Source organism: Chenopodium quinoa, unplaced genomic scaffold, assembly GCF_001683475.1.
Source record: "Chenopodium quinoa cultivar QQ74 unplaced genomic scaffold, ASM168347v1, whole genome shotgun sequence".
In the NCBI taxonomy this organism is placed as follows: domain Eukaryota; kingdom Viridiplantae; phylum Streptophyta; class Magnoliopsida; order Caryophyllales; family Amaranthaceae; genus Chenopodium; species Chenopodium quinoa.
The window spans coordinates 1303376-1325654 of record NW_018743697.1 but is presented as its reverse complement, the minus strand read 5'-3'; the positions used below and the strand labels follow the sequence as shown (position 1 = coordinate 1325654).

The window sequence follows — 22279 nt, the reverse complement described above, 5'->3', positions numbered from 1 at the left end:
ATTCAATTTAATATTGATATTTTATCGAAAAAAAAACTATAAACTAACAATTTTATCCTAAAATTCTATCCAAATAGAATTCTAAACTAACTTTTTTTTATCTTATGAAGTTTATTTTAATCTATCCAACGTGGCGCGACACTTGGCGAAACGTTGGAACGCCAAGTGTCGCTGTCTCGTGACCTGGCTAAAAGTTTAGCTTTATATATTAGTTATATGATTTGTTTAATATGAAGTATAGATTTGGCAAACAATTAAAAATTAAAACATTACAACTACATTGGTATTGAATATTGAATCACAATAGTGATGTTTTGATTCAGGTCATTTGAAAATACAAACACAATTACAAGTGGACTTTTATTAACTTTGAAAGGAGAGTTTATTTTTCACCATCTACTAACTATGGCAACAAGACTATGTGATATATTTACTACTTAACTGTGGCAACAAGACTACGTGATATATTTAAAAATTATTTCAAGTTTAAATTAGGCAACTCTCAAGTATTTCGTTACATAGTGTATTGTCATGGACTCATGGTTGATTGAGCACTTTTAAGTGTTTTAACAAGATTGCTTTGAGTATAATCCGTTTTTTATTGGGGCCTTAGGTTAATAATGATGTAACCATTATGGTTACATATCAAAAAAATCGTGTTGGGTTTGTTTAGCCAAACCAACATCTATCAATCTAATAATTCAAATGTTATTTTATCTGTTTTTTTTATAGTCGTACTGAAATACAAGGTACTTCCTTTATTTTTTTATTGCAAAGTTGGTACTCGTATTTTCATAATTGCATGTGCACATTTTATACCATGAGTTTAATTTTAATATTTTAAAAGTATAGGTTAAGGCGAATCAAATAAGATTTTGTCTAACTATTAATTCTACCATAGATTTTTTTTTTAAGAAGGCAGATAAAACATTATTTTTTAAAAATTGTACTCTCTCCGTCCCCAAAACTCCGACCCTTTTGGCCTAATTTTAGTCCCAAAATAATCTATCCATTTGCATTAAAATACCCACCAATGTACAACAATATTTGTGCAAAATTAGCTTCTCCATATAAAATTTTGTTTTTTCATGTACGTTTAATTCTTTCTCTCTACTTTTGGCCTAATTTTAGTCCCAAAATAATCTATCCATTTGCATTAAAATACCCACCAATGTACAACAATATTTGTGCAAAATTAGCTTCTCCATATAAAATTTTGTTTTTTCATGTACGTTTAATTCTTTCTCTCTACTTTTTTACAAAACCCATGTAAATTTATCTTTCTAATATGTTTTACAGAGTATTTCTTTTTATTTAAGTTTCTTAATAACCGCGAAATCAATCCAAAATGGTCGAAGTTTTAGGGACGGAGGGACTGAGGGAGTACTTTGTTTGGGTCGAACAATTGCTAACTTTTGGGACGCATCTTATACCTTTACTTTTTCCCAGCCTTTGGGCCGTCACATTAATTTCTGATTTCCTTATTCAAAGAATACTCGTTGAATCGGCGACCAAAATGGCGGGTTTAAAAGACGAAAATGGCCGGAAAAAGTCGCCGGGCCTAACATTCCGGTGTATTGTTTCCTGTATTTCCGGCATCATCACTCAATTTTCCCTACTTTTCATACCTTATTTCTTCCCACAATTCTCTCTCCTACTTCAATTCCTCCTCTCAGGTAATTTAGCCCTACTTCCATTAATAAGAAGCTCAATCAATTTCTAGGGTTTTTATAATTATTTGATTATTCATATTTAATCATTAATTGCAGCTGCAGTTCTTGCAATTGCTATTGGATTATGCCAGTTTATCAAGCTTTTGCTTAGAATTCATGCTTCAGCCCCGGTTTTTGTATTTTTTCACACGATCTTCTTTTGGGTTGTTTATATTAGCGTGATTAGTCAAGGTAATTTTGATTCATCGTACTTTGAATGTGTGATTAACATTTGATTTAAGCAAGTTAATTAATAATTGGGAAGATTATTATTGTTGATGATTATTTTTTAATATGATTTGCATAATTGATAATTGGGTGAAATTTTACTAGTCTTTCTGCTTGATTATCAGATTTAAGTTTAGTTCGTTCTCGTGTTGCTATGTTTTAATGCATGATCAGTTTTACCTGGATAACTAAACGATATCATTCTCTCCCATTTCAAATCAAGTGCTCGTATCTTTTAAGGTTATGCACACGTATTAGTAATTTACGAGGTAATTATAGAGTAGGAAAATTTTGTTTTGTTAATTGGATTGATTATGCAATCTATAGAGTAAATACTATGCTGAAACCTCAAATACCTGGTTGGGTACGTTTTGTGTTTGATGCTAGGTGGTAATCTAATGTTGCTTACCATTGGAGCTTGTTTTGATGCCTGCTTTATCACATTGTTCAGAGAATAGGCATTGCATGTTCATTTGAAAAATAATCACTGGTGCAAATGTAAATGTATTAAGTTTATTAAGGCTTGTCTTCTTTTGATCATCACTCGACTTTTGGTTTGCTTGGTTTGCAGCTGTTTCAATTCTGTCAAATGTTGTATTCAATGCAGAGCTAGCAATTCTTCTTATTGGGTTTTTGAGGTGAAGTTAATTATCACTCTTCTGCTTTTGAAGCACCAATGATGTGCTCCTAACACTAGCAAATACTTGCTTGGCTTCAGGATCTTATCAAGTGATCCTGGTTTTGTTTGCCATGACTCTCCCAGTTCAGTTGAGGGTTCAAATTCAGAAGATGGGCATCATCTGGAGGTTGTGAATTAGGAACAACGCTTATTGTTCTGGTTATAATATGCTTAATGAGCTTGATGTTGAATGTTTACAGGAAGTATCATCTACAACAAGAAGCACAAGCTTGCACAACTCAAGTGATATGGTAAATTTACGTATGCCATATTCTGTTTGAGGGCTATTATGCCTTGTTTTAATACTTTCTGTTACTTATATATGCTATCCTAGTGTCTTCGACCCATTTCTTTTGCTCATTAAGAACGTAAAATTCAGTCCTTTTTATATCTTCTCTGGATTTCAATTGCAAATTTAAGATCAACCTTGACTTTAAGTCTTAAACTATCATGTAAGAAGATGGTTCATGTTGCCTTTTTCCCTTTTTAGACTTCGTTATCTTCAAGAAGGACGCGCTATTGTAGAATTTGCAAAGCCTATGTTATTGGATTTGATCACCACTGCCCTGCTTTTGGAAATTGCATAGGTAACAACAGAGCATGAGTTTAAAAATTAGACCTTAAACATGCTGCTCAAAATTGAATGACGTTTTACACTACACTAGATTTTGTATTTTTAGAATATGGTGTATTTACCATTTTTTTATTCCTACTCATTTTTGCTTCAGCTTCAGAAATCAGAATATTTATGTCTGATCATGTACTTGTCTGCAGGCCAGAGAAATCTTAGGCTTTTCATGTCACTTTTAATTATATTCATAATAATCGAGGCCTACTATACAATGCTTTCTCATCAGTGTAAGCTTTATTTTCCTTTTGAATGATTTTCTTAATCTGTTGCATAATCTCTTTCTCTCTATCAATAGAATTAACATGTGAGTGTTACAGTACTTAGAGGAATTAGCGCTGAATTCCATAATTCCATTTGGTATTTTGAATACCCCCCCTCCCCTTCCAATACTAAGTACTGAGCATCAAGTTTGCCTGGATTCCAGGGATCAACAGAAATCTGATCTTGACAGAGAGGGCCTCCAAGGTAAATCTTTCCTTGTTTCCCACCGTTTAGAGAATTTTATTTATTTTAAATCATCTATGTATAAGTGGAACTTCAGGGCAGGTATTTTCCCTGACATATTATTCACATGTTCATCTAATGTAGCTTTGCTGGTGGAATTTTCTTTTGTTGCAGATTCAATACAGCTTGGTCCTGAGCACGATGAACTTTTCTTTGCTTCAAGTGCTTTGGCAGGTTTGTGCAGTTCATGGCGAACAGTGGATTCAGTGATGGGAAAAGAATTGAATTACTAGTTGACGTTACTCATTATAAACTCTGATTATTATACAGGTGGCTTTTTTTGCATGGCATGTATATTGTGTTTGCTTCAATATAAGAACTGAAGAATGGGTAAGTTTTGTATGTAACATCTGGATCAATAAGTAGACATCTTATCAATTATCATAAGCACAACAGCACAACTTAAAAGCCAAAAATTGTTGTATTCATGGTAAAAAGATTAAAATTCGAAAGATTTGCTTGGAATTTCTGCAGAGAGCTGACACTTTACATGCAAGAGATTTGGTAAATGAACTGGCTAGCAATTTTTGTAATTTGCTAACATTGTCTATAATATTTATGCTTATGTGTATGTAGATAAATTGGAGAAGATATCCGGAGTTCCATGTCATTGTTCAGCCTATGCCAGGTAATTTAAAAGTCTGATTCTTGTTGAGTTCTGTGAGTTCTGCCTCCTGCTTCCATTTGATGATGTAATTCTTGTCTTCAACTCTTCATACATACGTAGTATATCACATCTGCCTAATGTAATTATTGTACTATTAAATAGATCAATCTTTGTCAGATACGAGGTTCAAGAATCCGTATGATAAAGGACTTTTCTGCAACTTGAAGGAGTTCTTGCTGAGTTGAGACCAATGGTTCACTACTCACAGAGTCTCTTAGGTAAGTTACATCTTGCTCTGGTTTAGTGGCCTGACAATGGTTTTGATTGTGGATATATCAAACCTTAAGTCTTGAATTTGAATTCTGTCTAGTTACTTGCATGTGTTGAGGTTGTCTGAGGTCCCTATAAGGCTATAACTCTGCTGTCAATGAGTTCTCATGTATATATTATTGTTAATTGTTCAGCAATTGTAAACTTGTAGATTCTCATATATAGAGCTATCAAAAGTTGACCCGACCCGACCCGAAATACCGACTCAAACCCGATTATTAACCGACCCATCTGAACCCGAAAAAGTGGTGACCAAAACCAACCCTAGACCCGAGTTGACCCGAGTATGTGAGACCCGAACCCAAACATGAACTAACCTGGAGATGACCCGACCCGAATGTAATTCGTAAATTATTGACCTGAACCGAATTTGACCCAAACCCGTTTTAACCCGTCAAAACCCGAATTTAACCCGACTTGTTACTAATCTAACCTAAATTCAACCTGACCCGTTCCTAACCCGACCTGAATTTAACCCAACCTAATACAAACCCGACCCGAAATCAACCCGGCTTGTTATTAACCTAACCTAATTCAACCCGACTTGTTAATGACCCAACCCAAACTTTACCAGACCTATTACTAACCCGACCCAAAAATTCAACCCAATTTGTTACTAACCCTACGCGAAATCAACACGGCTTGTTATTGACCCGACCTAAATTCAACCTAAATTGTTCCTGACCCGATTTCAAATCACCTTAAATGCAATTTAGACCACCTTATTGTTGTTGATCAAAGCATTTTGTCTAGGGAGACCAAGTCGGTCCAGTAGCAAAAAAAAGGAGCATCATCCTCAAATTTAAGAGTTAAATATAGTATATATTTGTTATATGGTCAAATGAGATAATTATCTTCCTAAATTATAGACTATAGTTCTCTAGTATATTGTCGTATATATTACAGTCAAAGGAAATAATTAGCTTGATAAAAATGATAATTATCTGTTTATAGATAGTTGAACCCGAATATGACGTGATTTGGAAATGACCCGACCTGATTGTAACGTGCAAATTATTGACTTGAACATAACCCGACTTGAATCCGAGAATGACCCAACTCGGAAATGACCTAACCTGATTTTAACATGCAAATTATTTACTTGAACCGAACCCGACTTGAACCTTAGAATGACCCAACTTGAAAGCTGATTATAACCCACAAATTATTGACTTGAACCGAACCCGACTCTAACTCGAGAATGAACCGACTTGATTCTAATCCGCAAATTATTGACTTGAATCGAACCCGAGAATTACCCTAACTCGTTTTAACCCGTGAAAACCCGAATTAAACCCGAACTATTGTTCGCCCAAACCAAATGTAACCCGATTTGTTATTAACCCGACCCAATCCCGATAAGAAGTATGACTCGAAGTGACCCGACTAAAGCATGACCCGACCCAAACCCGACCCGCATAGGTTATGGAATTAATCCGAATTGTCCAACCCAAGTTGAACCTACCCACTCTTACCGACCCAAACCCGACCCGTTTATCCGAATTGACAGCACTACCTGAAAACTCCAAAATTTCTCAATAACCGTGGATATTAGTTTTCAATTTTGGAATTTTCGGACTTTTTTTCACCCGTAAATAAAAATTGCCGAAATGTTTACCATTGTCCCTAATATCCTGCGGGAGTTTAATTGACTGGGTGGAACCATCCAATTTGCCTTTAAACAACCAATATACCGGTTTACAACTTACACCGATTTCATTGACTAAAGCTTACCACGAACATTTATGACAACAAATAATAATCATATTTGGGTCCAAACGACATTATATGACCCCAATATAGAGATGGCAATGGATCGGATTCGGATCGGGTGGAGCTTCACCCGCATCCATCCATTACTCTAATCGCTCCATCCACATCCATCCATCATCCGCTTCACCCATCACCCATATCCATCCGTCCATTATCCGCGGATGAAACGGGTGGAGCGGATGACTAATGGATGAGTATTAAAGTTGAAAAAAACTCACATAACTTTAATTTTCGGTTATTTGTACAATAGTTTTATTAATTTTATTAATTAAAAAGGAAACAATAACAATATATTGTTTGAAAAATTAATTTGCAACAAAAAAATACATATAATTTTCTTGCACATTTCAGATTTTATTATTAAAATTCTTAGATTAAAAAATTAATATATGTTAAACGGGTGGGTGGATGATTAGCGGGTGAAAAAAGTATCATCCATATCCGATCTGATCCATCATCCGCTTCATCCGTCACCCGCTTTTCATCCATTTAATTCGGGTTTTTATCCATTTATTTATTGCGGGTGGAGCGGGTTAGTGGATATCCACTTAATATTGACATCCCTACCCCAATATGTATCTCCTAAAATCTCAAACCTTTTCAACACCGGGCCCTGAAACTTCAAAAATTTGTGAAAAAGCGTGGATATTAGCTTCAATTTAGGAATTTTTTGACATTTTTTCGCACGGAAATAAAAATTGCCGTAATGTTTATGATGGTCCCTAAGACCCCCCAGGAGTCCAATTGTGTGGGTAGAACCATCCAATTTTCCTTTAAACGACCAATTTACAAGTTTACAATTTACACTAATTTCATGAACTAATGCCTACCACGAACATTTATGACAACAAATAATGATCATATATGGGTCCAAACGACATTATATGACCACTATATGTATTCCCTAGAATTTAAAAACTTTTAGTCACCGGGCCCCGAATAATGTATGGTTGGCACCCGGTGCACCATGCGCATAGTGCACCCGGAAAGAACATTAGTTATATTTAAATGAACATGGGCGAAAAAAAGAAGATTATAGATATTTATAAAGAACGTGAGCATAATATGTTCTTTAAATTTGATTAATATGTTCTTTGAGTTTGAACTATATGTTCTTTATATTATACAATATGTTCTTTAATGTATGTACATTAAAAAAAAAAAAATAATCACCTAAGTAACTAGAAAAAAGTACATGTTCTATACTGTATTATCATGTTCTTTTTGTAAAGACTTTATATTATTTGGTTAGAGGTGATCAAAGTTAGACCGACCTGGCTTGATTTTGGACGGGTTTTGGGCAAAAAAATTTCACCCCCAAATTCGGTCGGACCCGGCCCGTAAATTTAAATTTTTGGGCGGGTTTGGGATTGCGTTATTATGCATTTTAGTTGATTTTTTATACTTAACACGAAAAGCCCGCACGGCCGGACCATTTTGGGCAGGTTTGGGCACAAAAACTTCAGCCCAAAACTTGGCCCGACTCGAGAAGTGAGCTGATTTTTTAACCTTGGTCCGGTCCACCCAATGATCACCTATATCTTTGTCAAACACAAACATGTTCTATTTTGTCAAATATAATGTTCTTTGTAATGTCATGTTCTTGTCAAACACAAACATGTTCTTTTGTCAAACACACGTATGTTCTTTTTCAAAGACTAGCATGTTCTTTTTTTTTTCCCATGTTCTTTAAAATATGTCTAATGTTCTTTCCGGGTGCACTATACTATTTTCAGGCCCCAAATACTCCAAAATTTCTCAAAAAGCATATAGACATTAGCCTTCAATTTTTGAATTTTTTTCGCCCGAAAATAAAAATTGCTGAAATGTTTACCAAGGTCCCTAATACCCTCCGAGAGTCCAATTAGGGGGGGTGGAACCGTCCTATTTGCCTTTAAACGACCAATTTACCGTTTTACAACTTGCACCGATTTCATTAATTCAAGCTTACCACGAACATTTATGAAACCATAAAATGATTATATATGGTTCTAAACGTCATTATATGACACCGAGATGTATCCCCTAAAATCTTAAGTCTTTTTCGTCACCGGGCCCCGAAAACTCCAAAATTTCTCAAAAAGCTTGAATATTAGACTTCTATTTTGGAATTATTTGACTTTTTTTCTCCCGGAAATAAAAATTGCCGAAATATTACCATGATCCTTAATACCCTCCTGAAGTCCAATTGGGTGGGTGGAACCATCCTATTTGTCTTTAAACGACCAATTTACCAATTTACAACTTGCATCGATTTCATTAATTTAAGCCTACCACGAACATTTATGACAACATATAATGATTATATATGGTTCTAAACGGCATTATATGACACCGAGATGTATCCCCTAAAATCTTGAGTCTTTTCGTCAACGGGCCTCGAAACCTCCAAAATTTTTCAAATATCGTGGATATTAGACTTCAATTTTGGAATTTTTTTTAGTTTTATTCGTCCGAAATAAAATTTGACGAAATGTATACTATGGTCCCTAATACCCTGCGAGAGTCCAATTGGGTGGATGGAACCATTTAATTGGCCTTTAAACGCCCAATTTACCGGTTTATAACTTGCACCGATTTCATTATCTCAAGTCTGCCATGAACATTTATGACAACAAATAATGATCATATATGGTTCCAAACGGCATTATATGACCCCGAGATGTATCTTCTAAAATCTCAAGCCTTTTAAACACTATGCCGTAAAACTTCAAATATTTGTCAAAAAGCGTGGATATTAACCTATAATTTTGGAATTTTCTGACTTTTTTTCACACGGAAATAAAAATTGCTGAAATGTTTACCATGTTCCCTAATACCGTCCAAGAGTCCAATTGGGTAGGTGGAACCATCCTATTTTCCTTAAAACGACCAATTTACCATTTTACAATTTGCGCCGATTTCATTAATTAAAGCCTACCACAAACATTTATGAGAACAAATAATGATTATATATGAGTCCAAACGACATTATATGACCACGAGATGTATTCTCTAGAATTTCAAGACTTTTGGACACCGGCTCTAAACGACATTATATAACCCCAAGATGTATCTCCTAGAATCTCAAGCCTTTTCAACACTAGGCCCCGAAACTTCAAAAATTTGTTAAAAAGCGTGGATATAAGCCTTCAATTCAAAATTTTTGAATTTTTTGACAGTTTTTGCACGGAAATAAAAATTGCCGAAATGTTTACGATGGACCCTAAGACCCCACGGGAGTCCAATTGGGTGGGTGGAACCATATAATTTTCCTTTAAGCGACCAATTAACCGGTTTACAACTTGCACTGATTTCATTAACTCAAGCCTACCACGAACATTTATGACAACAAATAATGATCATATATGGTTCTCAACGGCATTATATGACCTAAAGATGTATCTCCTAAAATCTCAAATCTTTTCAACACTGGGCCCCGAAACTTCTAAAATTTGTGAAAAAACGTGGATATTAGCCTTTAATTTTGGAATTTTTTCTTTTTTTCGCACGGAAAAAAAAAATTGTTGAAATGTTTACGATGGTGCTTAAGACCCCCTGGGAGTCCAATTTGGTGGGTGGAATGATCGGCCGTCGACCCGTCGTCGAGCTTACGAAAGATAGAAAAAACCTACATTGGTCTCTCTAATGGGTAGAAAGGGCAAGTAAGGGTCGATCCCACAAGGACTAACGGGAGCACTAACAAGTATCGATTTGTGATAAGCTAAGTCAAGTCTTTTTGGGTTTTGAGTTACAAACAATAATGAAAAGGATCTTGGGAAGGTATCCACCAATTAAGTCATTCACAAACTACAATTTAACATAGAAAACATAACAATTTGGGGATAATTTAGAGGAAGTCATCTAAGGCACCCAACTATTCTCTCAAGCTAGAGGGATTACTTAAGTCATGAATACAACCTACTCTCGTGTTTATAAAGCATAAAACAAGTGTTAAAGCATAATCACGATGACATAAACATTCCCTTGACTGGAAATTCCTATTCTCATGGCATTTCAAGTCAATTAAGCATAAGGAAACTAACTCAAGTTCATCTCTCGATCCTTCGTTGAGAAAGCTTAGATAAATAGTTCTAGCAATGGCCACTTACAATAACTAACAATGAAACCACTTAAGCTCAACTAATTAACATCCCACATTAGCTAAATCAACACATGCAAACAAGTATTTGTGAATTCATGAATGGTTTCAACCATCCCAAGTAAAAGAACTACTCACAAATCATTATAAATTGCAAAACTAAAGTAGTTAACTACTAAGAACATGAATCCAAACACTAATTTAACATAAACAAGTAATAAAACTAGAACAGATACAAAAATAAGTAATTAAAGAAATAAAATAAGAGAGAGAGTAAGAAATTCTCATTGATATTGCAAGAAATAATCAAATCTTCAAGTCTCCTTCCTTCAATTCTTCATATTCCAAGTTTTCAACAAGATTTTCACACTCTCTCTCTAGAAAATGAGAGTTTCTCTCTTTAAAAATCCTAACCTAAGCTAAAACTACTGCAAGAAGGTCTTCCCCCTTTACAAATGAAGCCAAAGGGGTTTATATAACCCCCAAGTAAAAGGACGGAGAACACAAGGAAACGACCCGTCTACAAGTCGGCACGACTGCCTGACTTTGCACGGACATGCTTCATTTGGCACGTACGTGCAGTGACTTGCACGGACGTGCAGTTTCTGGAGAAACTGCTTATTTTCGAAAGTTCATAACTTCGTCACTCATCGGAATAAGGCATGTGAGCAGTCGTTGGAAAGCTCTTGAGATGAACTTTAATCTCCAATTTGAATCACTTCAAAATGTTGAGTGGAACAAAAGTTATGGTCAGTTAAAGTTGACCTTAGTGCAAAAATCCTTCCAAAATTTTCCAAAAGCTTTTCATTTCTCTTTAAGGCACTCATCCTTCTTCCTTTATTGCTCTATCAACCAAGCTTTCCCTTCTCCTTGTTCACTCATGCTTGATCACGTCCATATGTAGTGTTAAAAATAGCTACATTACATCAAAAACACAAATAACCCGTGAAACATGGATGGTACAAAATTTGTATAAAAATAGGATAAATAATGAACTTTGATGTCGAATAATCACGAAAACAAGGTTCAAAAGTACCCTAAAATCATACCAAATAACAAGTTATCATGGAACCATACAATTTTCCTTTAAACGACCAATTTACCAGTTTACAATTTGCACCGATTTCATCAACTAAAGCCTACCACGAACATTTATGACAACAAATAATGATCATATATGGTTCCAAATGGCATTATATGATCCCGAGATGTTTGTCCTAAAATCTCAAGCCTTTTCAACATCGGGCCCCGAAACTTAGAAATTTGTGGAAAAATGGTGGATATTAGCCTTCAATTTTGGAATTTTTAGACTTTGCCGAAATATTTACGATGGTCCCTAAGACCCCTCATGAGTCCAATTGGGTGGGTGGAACCATCCAATTTTCCTTTAAACGACCAATATACCATTTTACAATTTGCACTGATTTCACTAACTAAAGCCTTCTACGAACACTTATGACAACATATAATGGTTATATATAGTTCCAAACGGCATTTTATGACCCTGAGATGTATCCCCTAAAATCTCTAGTCTTTTCGTCAACGAGCCCCGAAACCTCTAAAATTTATCAAAAAGCGTGGATATTAGACTTCAATTTTTGAATTTTTTGACTTTGTTTTGCACGGAAATAAAAATTGCCGAAATGTTTACCTTGGTCCCTAAGATCCCCCGGGAGTTCAATTGGGTGGGTGTAACCATTCAATTTTCCTTTAAACGACCAATATACCAGTTTACAATTTGCACTGATTTCATTAACTAAAACCTACCACGAACATTTATGACAACATATAATGATTATATATGGTTTCATACGGCATTTTATGACCCCGAGATGTTTCCCCTAAATTCTCGAGTCTTTTCGTCAACGGGCCTCGAAACCTCAAAAAATTTCTCAAAAAGCGTGGATATTAGTACTTCAATTTTAGAATTTTTTGACTTTTTTTCGCCCGGAAAAAAAAAATTTCCAAATGTTTACCATGGTCCCTTATACATTCCGGGAGTCCAATTTGGTGTGTGGAACCATCCAATTTACTAGTAAACGGCCAATTTACTGGTTTACAATTTGCAATGATTTCATCAACTAAAGCCTACCACGAACATTTATGTCAACAAATATTGATCATATATGGTTCCAAACGACATTATATGACCCCGAGATGTATCCTATAGAATTTTAAGACTTTTCGACAACAGGCCCCGAAACTTTTAATTTTGGAATTTTTTAACTTTTTTTTTGCTTGGAAATTAAAATTGCTGAAATGTTTACCATGGTTCCTAATACCCTCCGGGAGTCCAATTGGGTGGGTGGAACCATCTTATTTGCTTTTAAACGGACAATTTACCGATTTACAACTTCATCGATTTCATTAATTCAAGCCTACCACGAACATTTATGACAACATATAATGATTATATGTGGTTCCAAATGGCATTATATGTCGAGTCTTTAAGTCAACGGGCCCCAAAACCTCCAAAATTTCTCAAAAAGCATGGATATTAGATTTTAGTTTTGGAATTTTTTGACTTTTTTCGCCCGAAAATAAAAATTGACGAAATGTTTACCATGGTCTCTAATATCCTTCGGGAGTCCAATTGGTGGGTAGAACCATCTAATTTGCATTTAAACGGCCAATTTACCGGTATACAACTTGCACCGATTTTATTAACTCAAGCCTACCACAAACATTTATGATTAAAATGATGATCATATATGGTTCCTAATGGCAATATATGACCTCGGGATGTATTCCTTACACTGAAACCTCTAAAATCTCTCTAAAAGCGTGGATATTACTCTTTAATTTTGGAATTTTTTTTACTTTTTTTCCCCGGAAATAAAAATTGATGAAATGTTTACTATGATTCCTAATACCATCCGGGGGTGTCCAGTTGGGTTGGTGGAACCATCCAATTTGCCTTTAAACGACCAATTTAACGATTTACTACTTGCACGGATTTCATTAATTCAAGCATATTACGAACATTTATGACAACATTTAATGATCATATATGGTTCTAAATGGAATTATATGACCCCGAGATGTATGCCTTAAAATATCAAGACTTTTCTACACTATCCCGTAACCTCCAAAATTTTTCAAAAAACGTGGTTGTTAGCATTTAATTTTGGAATTTTTTTACTTTTTTTCGCACGTAAATAAAAATTGCTGAAATGTTAACCATGGTCCCTAATACATTCCCGGAGTCCAATTGGGTGTATGGAACCATCCAATTTGCTATTAAACGACCAATTTACCGGTTTATAACTTGCACCGATTTCATTAATTCAAGCCTACTACGAACATTTATGACAACAAATAATGATCATAGATGGTTCCAAACGGCATTATATGACCCCTAGATGTATCTCATAGAGTTTCATGATTTTTCGACACCGAGCCTCGAAACCTCCATAATTTCACAAAAAAAGTGGATATTAACCTTCAATTTTGGAATTTTTTGTTTTTTTTTTTGCTCGGAAATAAAAATTGCTGAAATGTTTACCATGGTCCTTAATATCCTATGGGAGTCCAATTGGGTTTGTGAAACCATCTAATCTGCTGTTAACCAACCAATTTATCGGTTTACAACTTGCACCGATTTACCGGTTTGCAACTGCCAATTTAATTAACTTGCACCGAACCCGACTTGAACCGAAATTGAACCTAACCTGTTTTAATCCGTCAAAACACGAATTTAATCCGATTTGTTACTAACCTGACATGAATTCAACCTATCCCGTTCCTAACCGACCCGAATTTAACCCAACTTGTTACAAACCCGACCCGAAATCAACCCGACTTGCTATTAACCTGTCCAAAATTCAACCTGACTTGTTATTGACCCGACACGAATTTTACCAGACGTATTACTTACCCGACCCAAAAATTCAACCCGATCTGTTACTAACCTGACTCGAAATTAACACGACTTGCTATTGACCGGACCTAAATTCAACCCAAATTGTTCTTGACCCGATTTAAAATCACTTTAAATGCAATTTAGACCACCTTATTATTGTTGATCAAATCATTTTATTTAGGGAGACCAAGTTGGTCCAGGCTAGCAAAAGAAAGGAGCATCATCCTCAAACCTCAAATTTAAAAGTTAAATATAGGATATATTTGTTGTATGGTCAAAGGAGATAATTATGTTCTTAAATTATAGACTATAGTTCCCTAGTATATTGTTATATAGATTATAGTCAAAGGAAATAATTAGCTTGATAAAAATGATAATTATCTATTTATAGTTAGTTGAACCTGAATATGACGTGACTTGGAAATGACCACACCTGATTGTAACCTGCAAATTATTGACTTGAACATAACCCGACTTGAATCCGAGAATTACCCGACTTGGAAAAAACCCAACCTGATTATAACCCGCAAATTATTGACTTGAACCGAACCCGAGAATGACCGAACTTGAAAATGACCCGACCTGATTACAATCTGCAAATTATTGACTTGAACCGAACCCAACTCAAACCCGGGAATGACCTGACTTGATTCTAACCCGCAAATTATTGACTTGAACCGAACCCAACTCGAACCCAAGAATTACCCTAACCCGTTTTAACCCCCCGTGAAAACCTGAATTAAACCCGACCTGTTATTAACCTGACCTAAACTTGACCTAAAGCCGATAAGAAGTATGACCCGATGTGACCCGTCTCAAGCATGGCCCAACATAAACCCGACCCGCATAGGTTATGGAATTAATCCTAATTAACCTGATCCGAGTTGACCCGACCCAAACCCGACCCGTTTATCCGAATTGACAGGTCTACTCATATATGTATGACACCCAAATTCTACATTTATTTAGTAAGCCGTCTTTTCGGATCATCTTTTTGTCTATTCTAGATATCCCGGTATTTCTGTATTCTTAACTAGTGCCTCTTATGGTTCTTTCGGCTAAATTCATTATGAGCTCAGATGTGAATTTGCAGGATGCCTTTTCAATTTACTCCTCTTTCAGAATAGTTATTCAACGTATTATGTCCATGACAATATTGCATGTATTGCATTTTCATAAATGTTTAGATATATGTCATAGATCGAATTCTGTAGCTACACTTCATACTGAATCACCTGTATTTTTCTTCTATGTATTCTGAGTTTGTGGAGTACTGGAGCAACTGCTATCTGCCCTAACTACATCCCTTTGTGTTTTCCATGTGACATTATCCGTATTCATTTTTTGTGATACTCTATTATGATTATCGAATCTATTCATGTATCTGGACTGTTCTACTTACGAAGTTTTGTTCTAAGATTCTCAAAGGAAATGTGCTTGGCCTATCGCCTTGGATCTATGGCTATTTGTTGCGAGTAGTATATCCTAATATGCTTCCAAATTAATGCTTCCAAATTATAATGGTTTGCAAGAATGCAAGTATACAACTGCAATTAATAAACACAGAATTTAATTGCACAAAAACACCATCTTACATCAGTTACAAGTACTCATTCCATCACAGGGATTCACTTCCAAACAAGCAAATTACCTAGACACAACAAACTTATTCAATCGAAATGACGGGAATTAACATTGAGCACACTCCTGACAGATATTGGGACCTTTTTAAGCAGAAGAGATGTCGATGCTCTTGACCTCAGGTTTCTTCTCTTCAACCTTTGGAATAGTCACAGTAAGCACTCCATTTTCCAAGTTAGCCTTAACTTCATCCATCTTTGTGTTTTCAGGTAGCCTGAAGCGGCGAAGGAACTTTCCACTGCTCCTCTCAACACTGTGCCACTTGTCGTTCTTCTCTTCTTGCTCCTTGCTTCTTTCTCCACTTATCTGCAGGATCCTGCCTTCTTCGACCTCGACCTTCACTTCTTCCTTCTTCAGCCCAGGAAGATCAACTTTGAAAACATGTGCCTCTGGTGTTTCCTTCCAATCAACCCTTGTGCTTGCGAATTGAGACGTTTCACGAGCTGAGCTGGGTACATTGGCTAGGGCTGAAGTGAGAATGCCATCAAATGGATCCCAAGTGTCTAGGGAAAATGGATCAAAGACATTGGTTTTTCGGTTACCAAAGAAGCTTGGAATAAGCGACATTTTTGGAAGATTGTTTGAGCTGTGCACAGGTGATTAAGAGTTTATTGAATTGAGATTGGGATTGAACTTAAGTGTGTTTTCTATGTTGATGATAGAACTGAAAGTGCATTGCATATATATTTATACATGATGTAATGAGATATCTCGGAGTTTCTGGGCATTTCCTCCAATAGTTTAATACTAAGATGTTTTTGTTAAATCAATTGAGGGACCCAGATAGTGATAATGCAGCTCTATTTTCTACAATCTTCTGAAAGCTTCTTTATCCTAATTTTCCATCGATGCCTAGTTCATTATGATGATTGTTTCCTGTATCCTGTTCTACAACATTCTACGACCTAACAGACTCGAAAAGAAAAAATACAAACTTATTCAGTAGCTTAATACTCCCTCCGTTTTTAAATATTTGCTCCACTTTTCATTTGCGGCCGATTTTTAATACTTGCTCAATTTCTTTTTTTGGAAAGCTCTTACAATATTTAATTAATTTCTCCCACCTAGTGGACCCAACATGTATTCTCTCTCTTCCAATTCTCTCCACTATTTTTACCTTCTACATTTTTTAATTCTTCCACCAACCTCACTATCTCCATATTTTATTATTTTCTCCAATTTCTCCTAAAACTCCGCGCATAGAGAAATGAAGCAAGTATTTAAAAACGGAGGGAGTAATGCATAAAAAATTCTACAGCAGATATTTAAAGTCTAGAATGGACCAAAAATTTATACAAGGTATAAGTTTCCTTTGTAAAAATAGGATTTAAAATGATTTCTCATGTTTTTTCTTATACACGCTGTAGTTTGTAGTACTAAGGGCCTGATTTGATTGACTGCACTAAGCTGAACTAAAATTATTGGAGCTGAACTGAACTAAATATTTTATGAGAGAAGAAAATTAAGAACTTAACTTATTGTAGCTGAACTGAACTGAAAATAATCTGAAAAGAACATGCCCTTAATTTTACACATGCTCATGCACAAGATATTAATTTTTTAGTGGTTTTTTTTTTTTTTTTTTTTTTTTTTGTTTGTTTGTTTATAGTTTAGAGGTGAAAATTGGAGATTTGGATGCTCCTTGTTCATCCTACTCTTTTTTTTTCTTCTTCTTAATAATAAGATTCTGTATCTAACAATGTTATACAGTATATGATACAACATTAAGGATCCATAGTTTATTGATGTTTAAACATTAGTAAAAGTTACTTGTACCCATGAACGGAAAAATATGGTGTTACTAGCCATTGCTTGCCAACTATGGTGTTACTTCGGATCCAAAACTTGTTCTCTTTAAAGCAGTCCCAAGGGATCTTAAGACCGTTTTATTGGAGGATTTGATGGCTTGGCTTTACCTCGGATGGTGGTGGAGAATAGAATAGCCTTTTATTGGAGGACTTGAATACTTGATGGCTTGTCCTTGCCTCGGATGGTGGCGGAAAATAGAATAAAGCCTTGGGTTTCTTAACCTATGGCCAGTAGCTTAGTTTTAGTTTTAGTTTTCTTGCTTCTTTATTTTCATTGTGTTTTGTTCTTTGTTTAGGGCCTTAGGGGCTTGCCCCTCTATTGCACCAAAAAAAAAAACAAAAAAAAAATGAATGGAAAAATATTTCATATTAGGGCCTATTCTCATTGACTGAACTGATCTGAACTGAATTAAACTGAGCTGAGCTGAGCTGAACTGAAGTGAACTGTTTATTTTATAAGAGAATAAAATTAGGAGCTGAACTGAACTGAACTGAATTGAGCTAAACTGAACTGAACTGAATTTCAACGTATGAGAACAGACCCTTAGTATAACTCCATACGGAGTATATTACAGTACTAAATGGAAAGGGAAAGGCCCAATGTTCACAAATGGCTTTTATACACGGAAATTTTGACTTTTGCTACCTATCAAACACATCAATTTTATTTTTGCTACCTATGAAAACTTTTATTTTATTTTACTACCTAACATATGCTCTTTTTTTAACTTTTGCTACCGGTTAACGGAATCCGTTTGGGTTCCGTTAAGTTTATTTTAAAAATAAATAATAATAAAATTAATATTAAATTTTTAAAAAAAAAAAACGCAAATGCCCAGCCCAGCCCTCCCGTCAGCCACTCAGCCACCCTCCCCCTGTCGGCGACCAGCACCCAAAGCTGCGGCCGGCGCCGGCAACCCTCTTTCACACCCTTTCCCCACCAACGCAACCCAGCGCCCTCCCTTTCCCCTTCTTGTTGCCCCGACCCCAACCCCACCACACCGAAACCACAATCGCCACACACCAATCTCTCTCCTTTGTCCTCTCGGCGTTTCTCTGGCGAACCCACAATCGCCACTCCGGTTTCGAGCTCGGTTCTTATTCAACCTCAGAAAAAATTGTCACCTACCCCCTTTCCACCACACGCACCACCAGCACCACTACCCCCCACACACACAGCCACACCCACCACACGCACCACCTTCAGCACCACGCGCACCACCACCAGCACCATCACACACGCACAGCCACACCCACCACCAACCCACCACTACCCAAATTTTTTTTTAAAAAATTATAATAAATTGATGGAAAAGGGTAAACATACCTTATGATCTTCAACTTTTGGTTTATATGGTTAAATTCGACCATGAAAACCCTAGATCTGGAGTTTTCATGGTCGAATTCGACCTAAAAAACCATTAATTGGTCGAATCCAATCTAAAACCGTGGGGGTGGGTGGCAGTGGCGTATCCAGGAATTCCGAACTGTGGGTTCGGAATCTTAAAAAACAAACGATGCTCATATATTAATTAAATATTCAATATATAAGTTCAAATTTTTTATTACAAATAGATGGATTAAACAGTTGTAAAATAATAAATGAAAAAAAAACCTACAAAAGCATTCTTCGAGTTTTATACTTTTAAAGCGTGCTAAAACATTACTACTTCTATAAATGATATATCTATAATTATATTGCAAAAAAATCAATATTACACGAAAAACAAAAATCCCAAGTCCCCAATAAACACAAATTTGATAATGAATTTTTTTTCTAATTATCAATTAAAAGACCAAGTAAAAATTTTAAATTATAAGTTTCTAAATTCAATTTGTACATCAACAATATATCAAAACTAATTAAACAAATCAATAATCAATCTAATTATCACTAATTTACAAACAAATAATGATTTAAGAATTAAGAGGAGTAGAGGAATAAGAGGACTATTGAAACTAATACGTACTAAAGGATAAAAACAATAATAATATTCGATAAGTATGAAGCAAGTAAAATAAAGAACTCATAATATTTCTTCATGCTTAATTCACCAAATACAAGAGCCATATATGTAGGCTAACAAACAACAAATAATAAGCTAAAAAACTGAAAGTATAATGCCATGTTTAACCCACTAAATAAACTCATTAATTTCTAAATTCATTTGACTCTCTAACTTAACAAAATGACCAACAGGAATCTTAAAAAACAAACGATGCTCATATATTAATGAAATATTCAATATATAAGTTCAAATTTTTTATTATAAATGGATGGATTAAACAGTTACAAAATAATAAATGAAAAAAAACCTACAAAAGCATTCTCCAAGTTTTATACTTTTAAAGCGTGCTAAAATATTACTACTTCTATAAATGATAAATCTATAATTATATTGCAAAAAATCAATATTACACGAAAAACAAAAATCCCAAGTCCCCAATAAACACAAATTTGATAATGAAATTTTTTTTCTAATTATCAATTAAAAGACCAAGTAAAAATTTTAAATTCTAAGTTTCTAAATTCAATTTGTACGTCAACAATATATCAAAACTAATTAAACAAATCAATAATTAATCTAATTATCACTAATTTACAAACAAATAATGATTTAAGAATTAAGAGGAGTAGAGGAATAAGAGGACTGTTGAAACTAATACGTACTAAAGGATAAAAACAATAATAATATTAGATAAGTATGAAGCAAGTAAAATAAAGAACTCATAATATTTCTTCATGCTTAATTCACCAAATACAAGAGCCATATATGTAGGCTAACAAACAACAAATAATAAGCTAAAAAACTGAAAGTATAATGCCATGTTTAACGCACTAAATAAATAAACTCATTAACTTCTAAATTCATTTGACTCTCTAACTTAACAAAATGACCAACATACTACTCCTAAAATTATTGACCCAACTATGGACTAACTCATGAAGAACAACGGAAGATATCGAAAGGGGGAAAAAAAATTAAAAAATGAGGGTGGTTGGTCTCGAATCCATGATCAAGAGGAGCCTCACTACACTATTAGTCACTCCCTTACCAATGTGCCAGAGATACATATTTGTTTATTTACTTCACAAAAATTTGTTTTAACCTTATTTTTTTTTCTTTTTTTTTAAAAAAAAAATCAAAACTTATAATTTTTTTTCAAAAAATCTGGGGGTTCAATGAACCCCCTAGATCCGCCCATGGTGGGTGGCGCCGGACTTCGAAAACTGAGGAGAGAGAATGAGAAGGGAGGACAGGAGGAGGGAGGCGGAGATTAGAGAGAAAGATGAGAGAGGCGGTGATGAGAGAGAAAGAGAACGGAGGAGGGAGGAGGAGGTGGTTATGAAAGAGAAGGAGGAGGGAGGAGATGAGAGAGAAAGAGAAGACTGGGTGTTCTTTTTTTAATTTAATTTAATTTTTTTTTTGTTGGATGACGGGGAGGCATTTAGGGTGGCTAAGGTGGGAGGGGTGGTCGGAAGGTGGTAATGAGGGTGGCAGGATCTCAATAACGAAATTATTAACGGATTCCGTGATCAGGTAGCAAAATTTAAAAAAACGGGATTTGATAGGTAGTAAAATAAAATAAAACTTTTCCCAGGTAGCCAAAAAAATTTCATGTGTTTCTGAGGTAGCAAAAGTCAAAATTTCCTTTATATACTTGTACAAATTTACTCCATAATGTTCAATTACCAAATCGAATTTTACAACCCAAAACTCTATTTCATTTACTTGATCTTGTGAAAGACTTTTTTTTTTTTTTTTTTGAAGATTTTCCTTAGCTTAGTCATTATTCATGGTAGCATCAATCTCATTCAATCCTTAATTATTAATCCTAAGGTTGGATGGATTAAAGTATATTCTCTAGAATTTTTTTTAGGTGTGCAAATATTATGAAGAAGGAAACTGGAGATTCTCTCGTGTATTCCAACTAGCTCAACGCTGTAGCAATGGAGGAACTTAGGTGTAAATTTGAAAAATCTTTTCATTATATTTTTGTATTGGTCCATTATAAGCTCTATCTATACAATTATTGTTACATACATATATATATGGAAATAAAGATAGAGTATCAATAAAAATCATTTTATAATTATAATATATTGGCTGTTAGAATCATGTTTACCTTAGTCAATAAAAGAAAAAATATCAATTGTCCTAATTCCTTGGTTGCATAATTGATGACTCATTTGCCTATATAAATTCTGTATTTAGCTATATTAGTATACAAATATAATCTTAATTATTCTTTAAATTCTTTTTAAATTTTTTCTTTCCACACTCAATCTATCTCTAAACTCCTTGTCTAATAGCCGGAGCACCATAGAGCAGTGCAAGTAACTAAGAAGACAGATTGATTTGATCAAACACCCAATTCATTTCTAGGTAAATTTCATACTAGTATTCTACTTTATCTTGGA

The 22279-nt window shown here is 34.9% G+C and overlaps 2 protein-coding genes across 4 annotated transcripts; one reads left to right on the top strand and one right to left on the bottom strand.

Annotated features, from left to right (window-relative positions):
- The first annotated feature begins 1444 nt into the window (after positions 1-1444).
- On the top strand, positions 1445-16814 carry LOC110684075 (probable palmitoyltransferase ZDHHC12). 3 transcript variants are annotated; one of them, XR_002503733.1, is made up of 14 exons: positions 1446-1676; positions 1770-1904; positions 2512-2578; positions 2659-2746; positions 2820-2870; positions 3110-3206; positions 3394-3477; positions 3675-3715; positions 3869-3928; positions 4025-4084; positions 4331-4382; positions 4524-4639; positions 16032-16170; positions 16258-16814. XR_002503733.1 is itself a non-coding variant. In XM_021860475.1 (13 exons), the coding sequence occupies exons 1-12, from the start codon at positions 1517-1519 to the stop codon at positions 4604-4606; spliced, it is 963 nt and encodes a 320-aa protein (XP_021716167.1). In that variant the 5' UTR covers positions 1445-1516; the 3' UTR covers positions 4607-4639; positions 16032-16191. The 3 variants fall into 3 exon arrangements, 2 of the variants coding, with proteins under 2 accessions (XP_021716167.1, XP_021716166.1); XM_021860475.1 differs by lacking the exon at positions 16258-16814 and having other exon boundaries at positions 1445-1676; positions 4539-4639; positions 16032-16191; XM_021860474.1 differs by lacking the exon at positions 16258-16814 and having other exon boundaries at positions 16032-16191.
- On the bottom strand, positions 16087-16634 carry LOC110684077 (17.4 kDa class I heat shock protein-like). Its single transcript, XM_021860476.1, has one exon. The coding sequence runs from the start codon at positions 16613-16615 to the stop codon at positions 16136-16138; it is 480 nt and encodes a 159-aa protein (XP_021716168.1). The 5' UTR covers positions 16616-16634; the 3' UTR covers positions 16087-16135.
- Positions 16815-22279: the final 5465 nt, after the last annotated feature.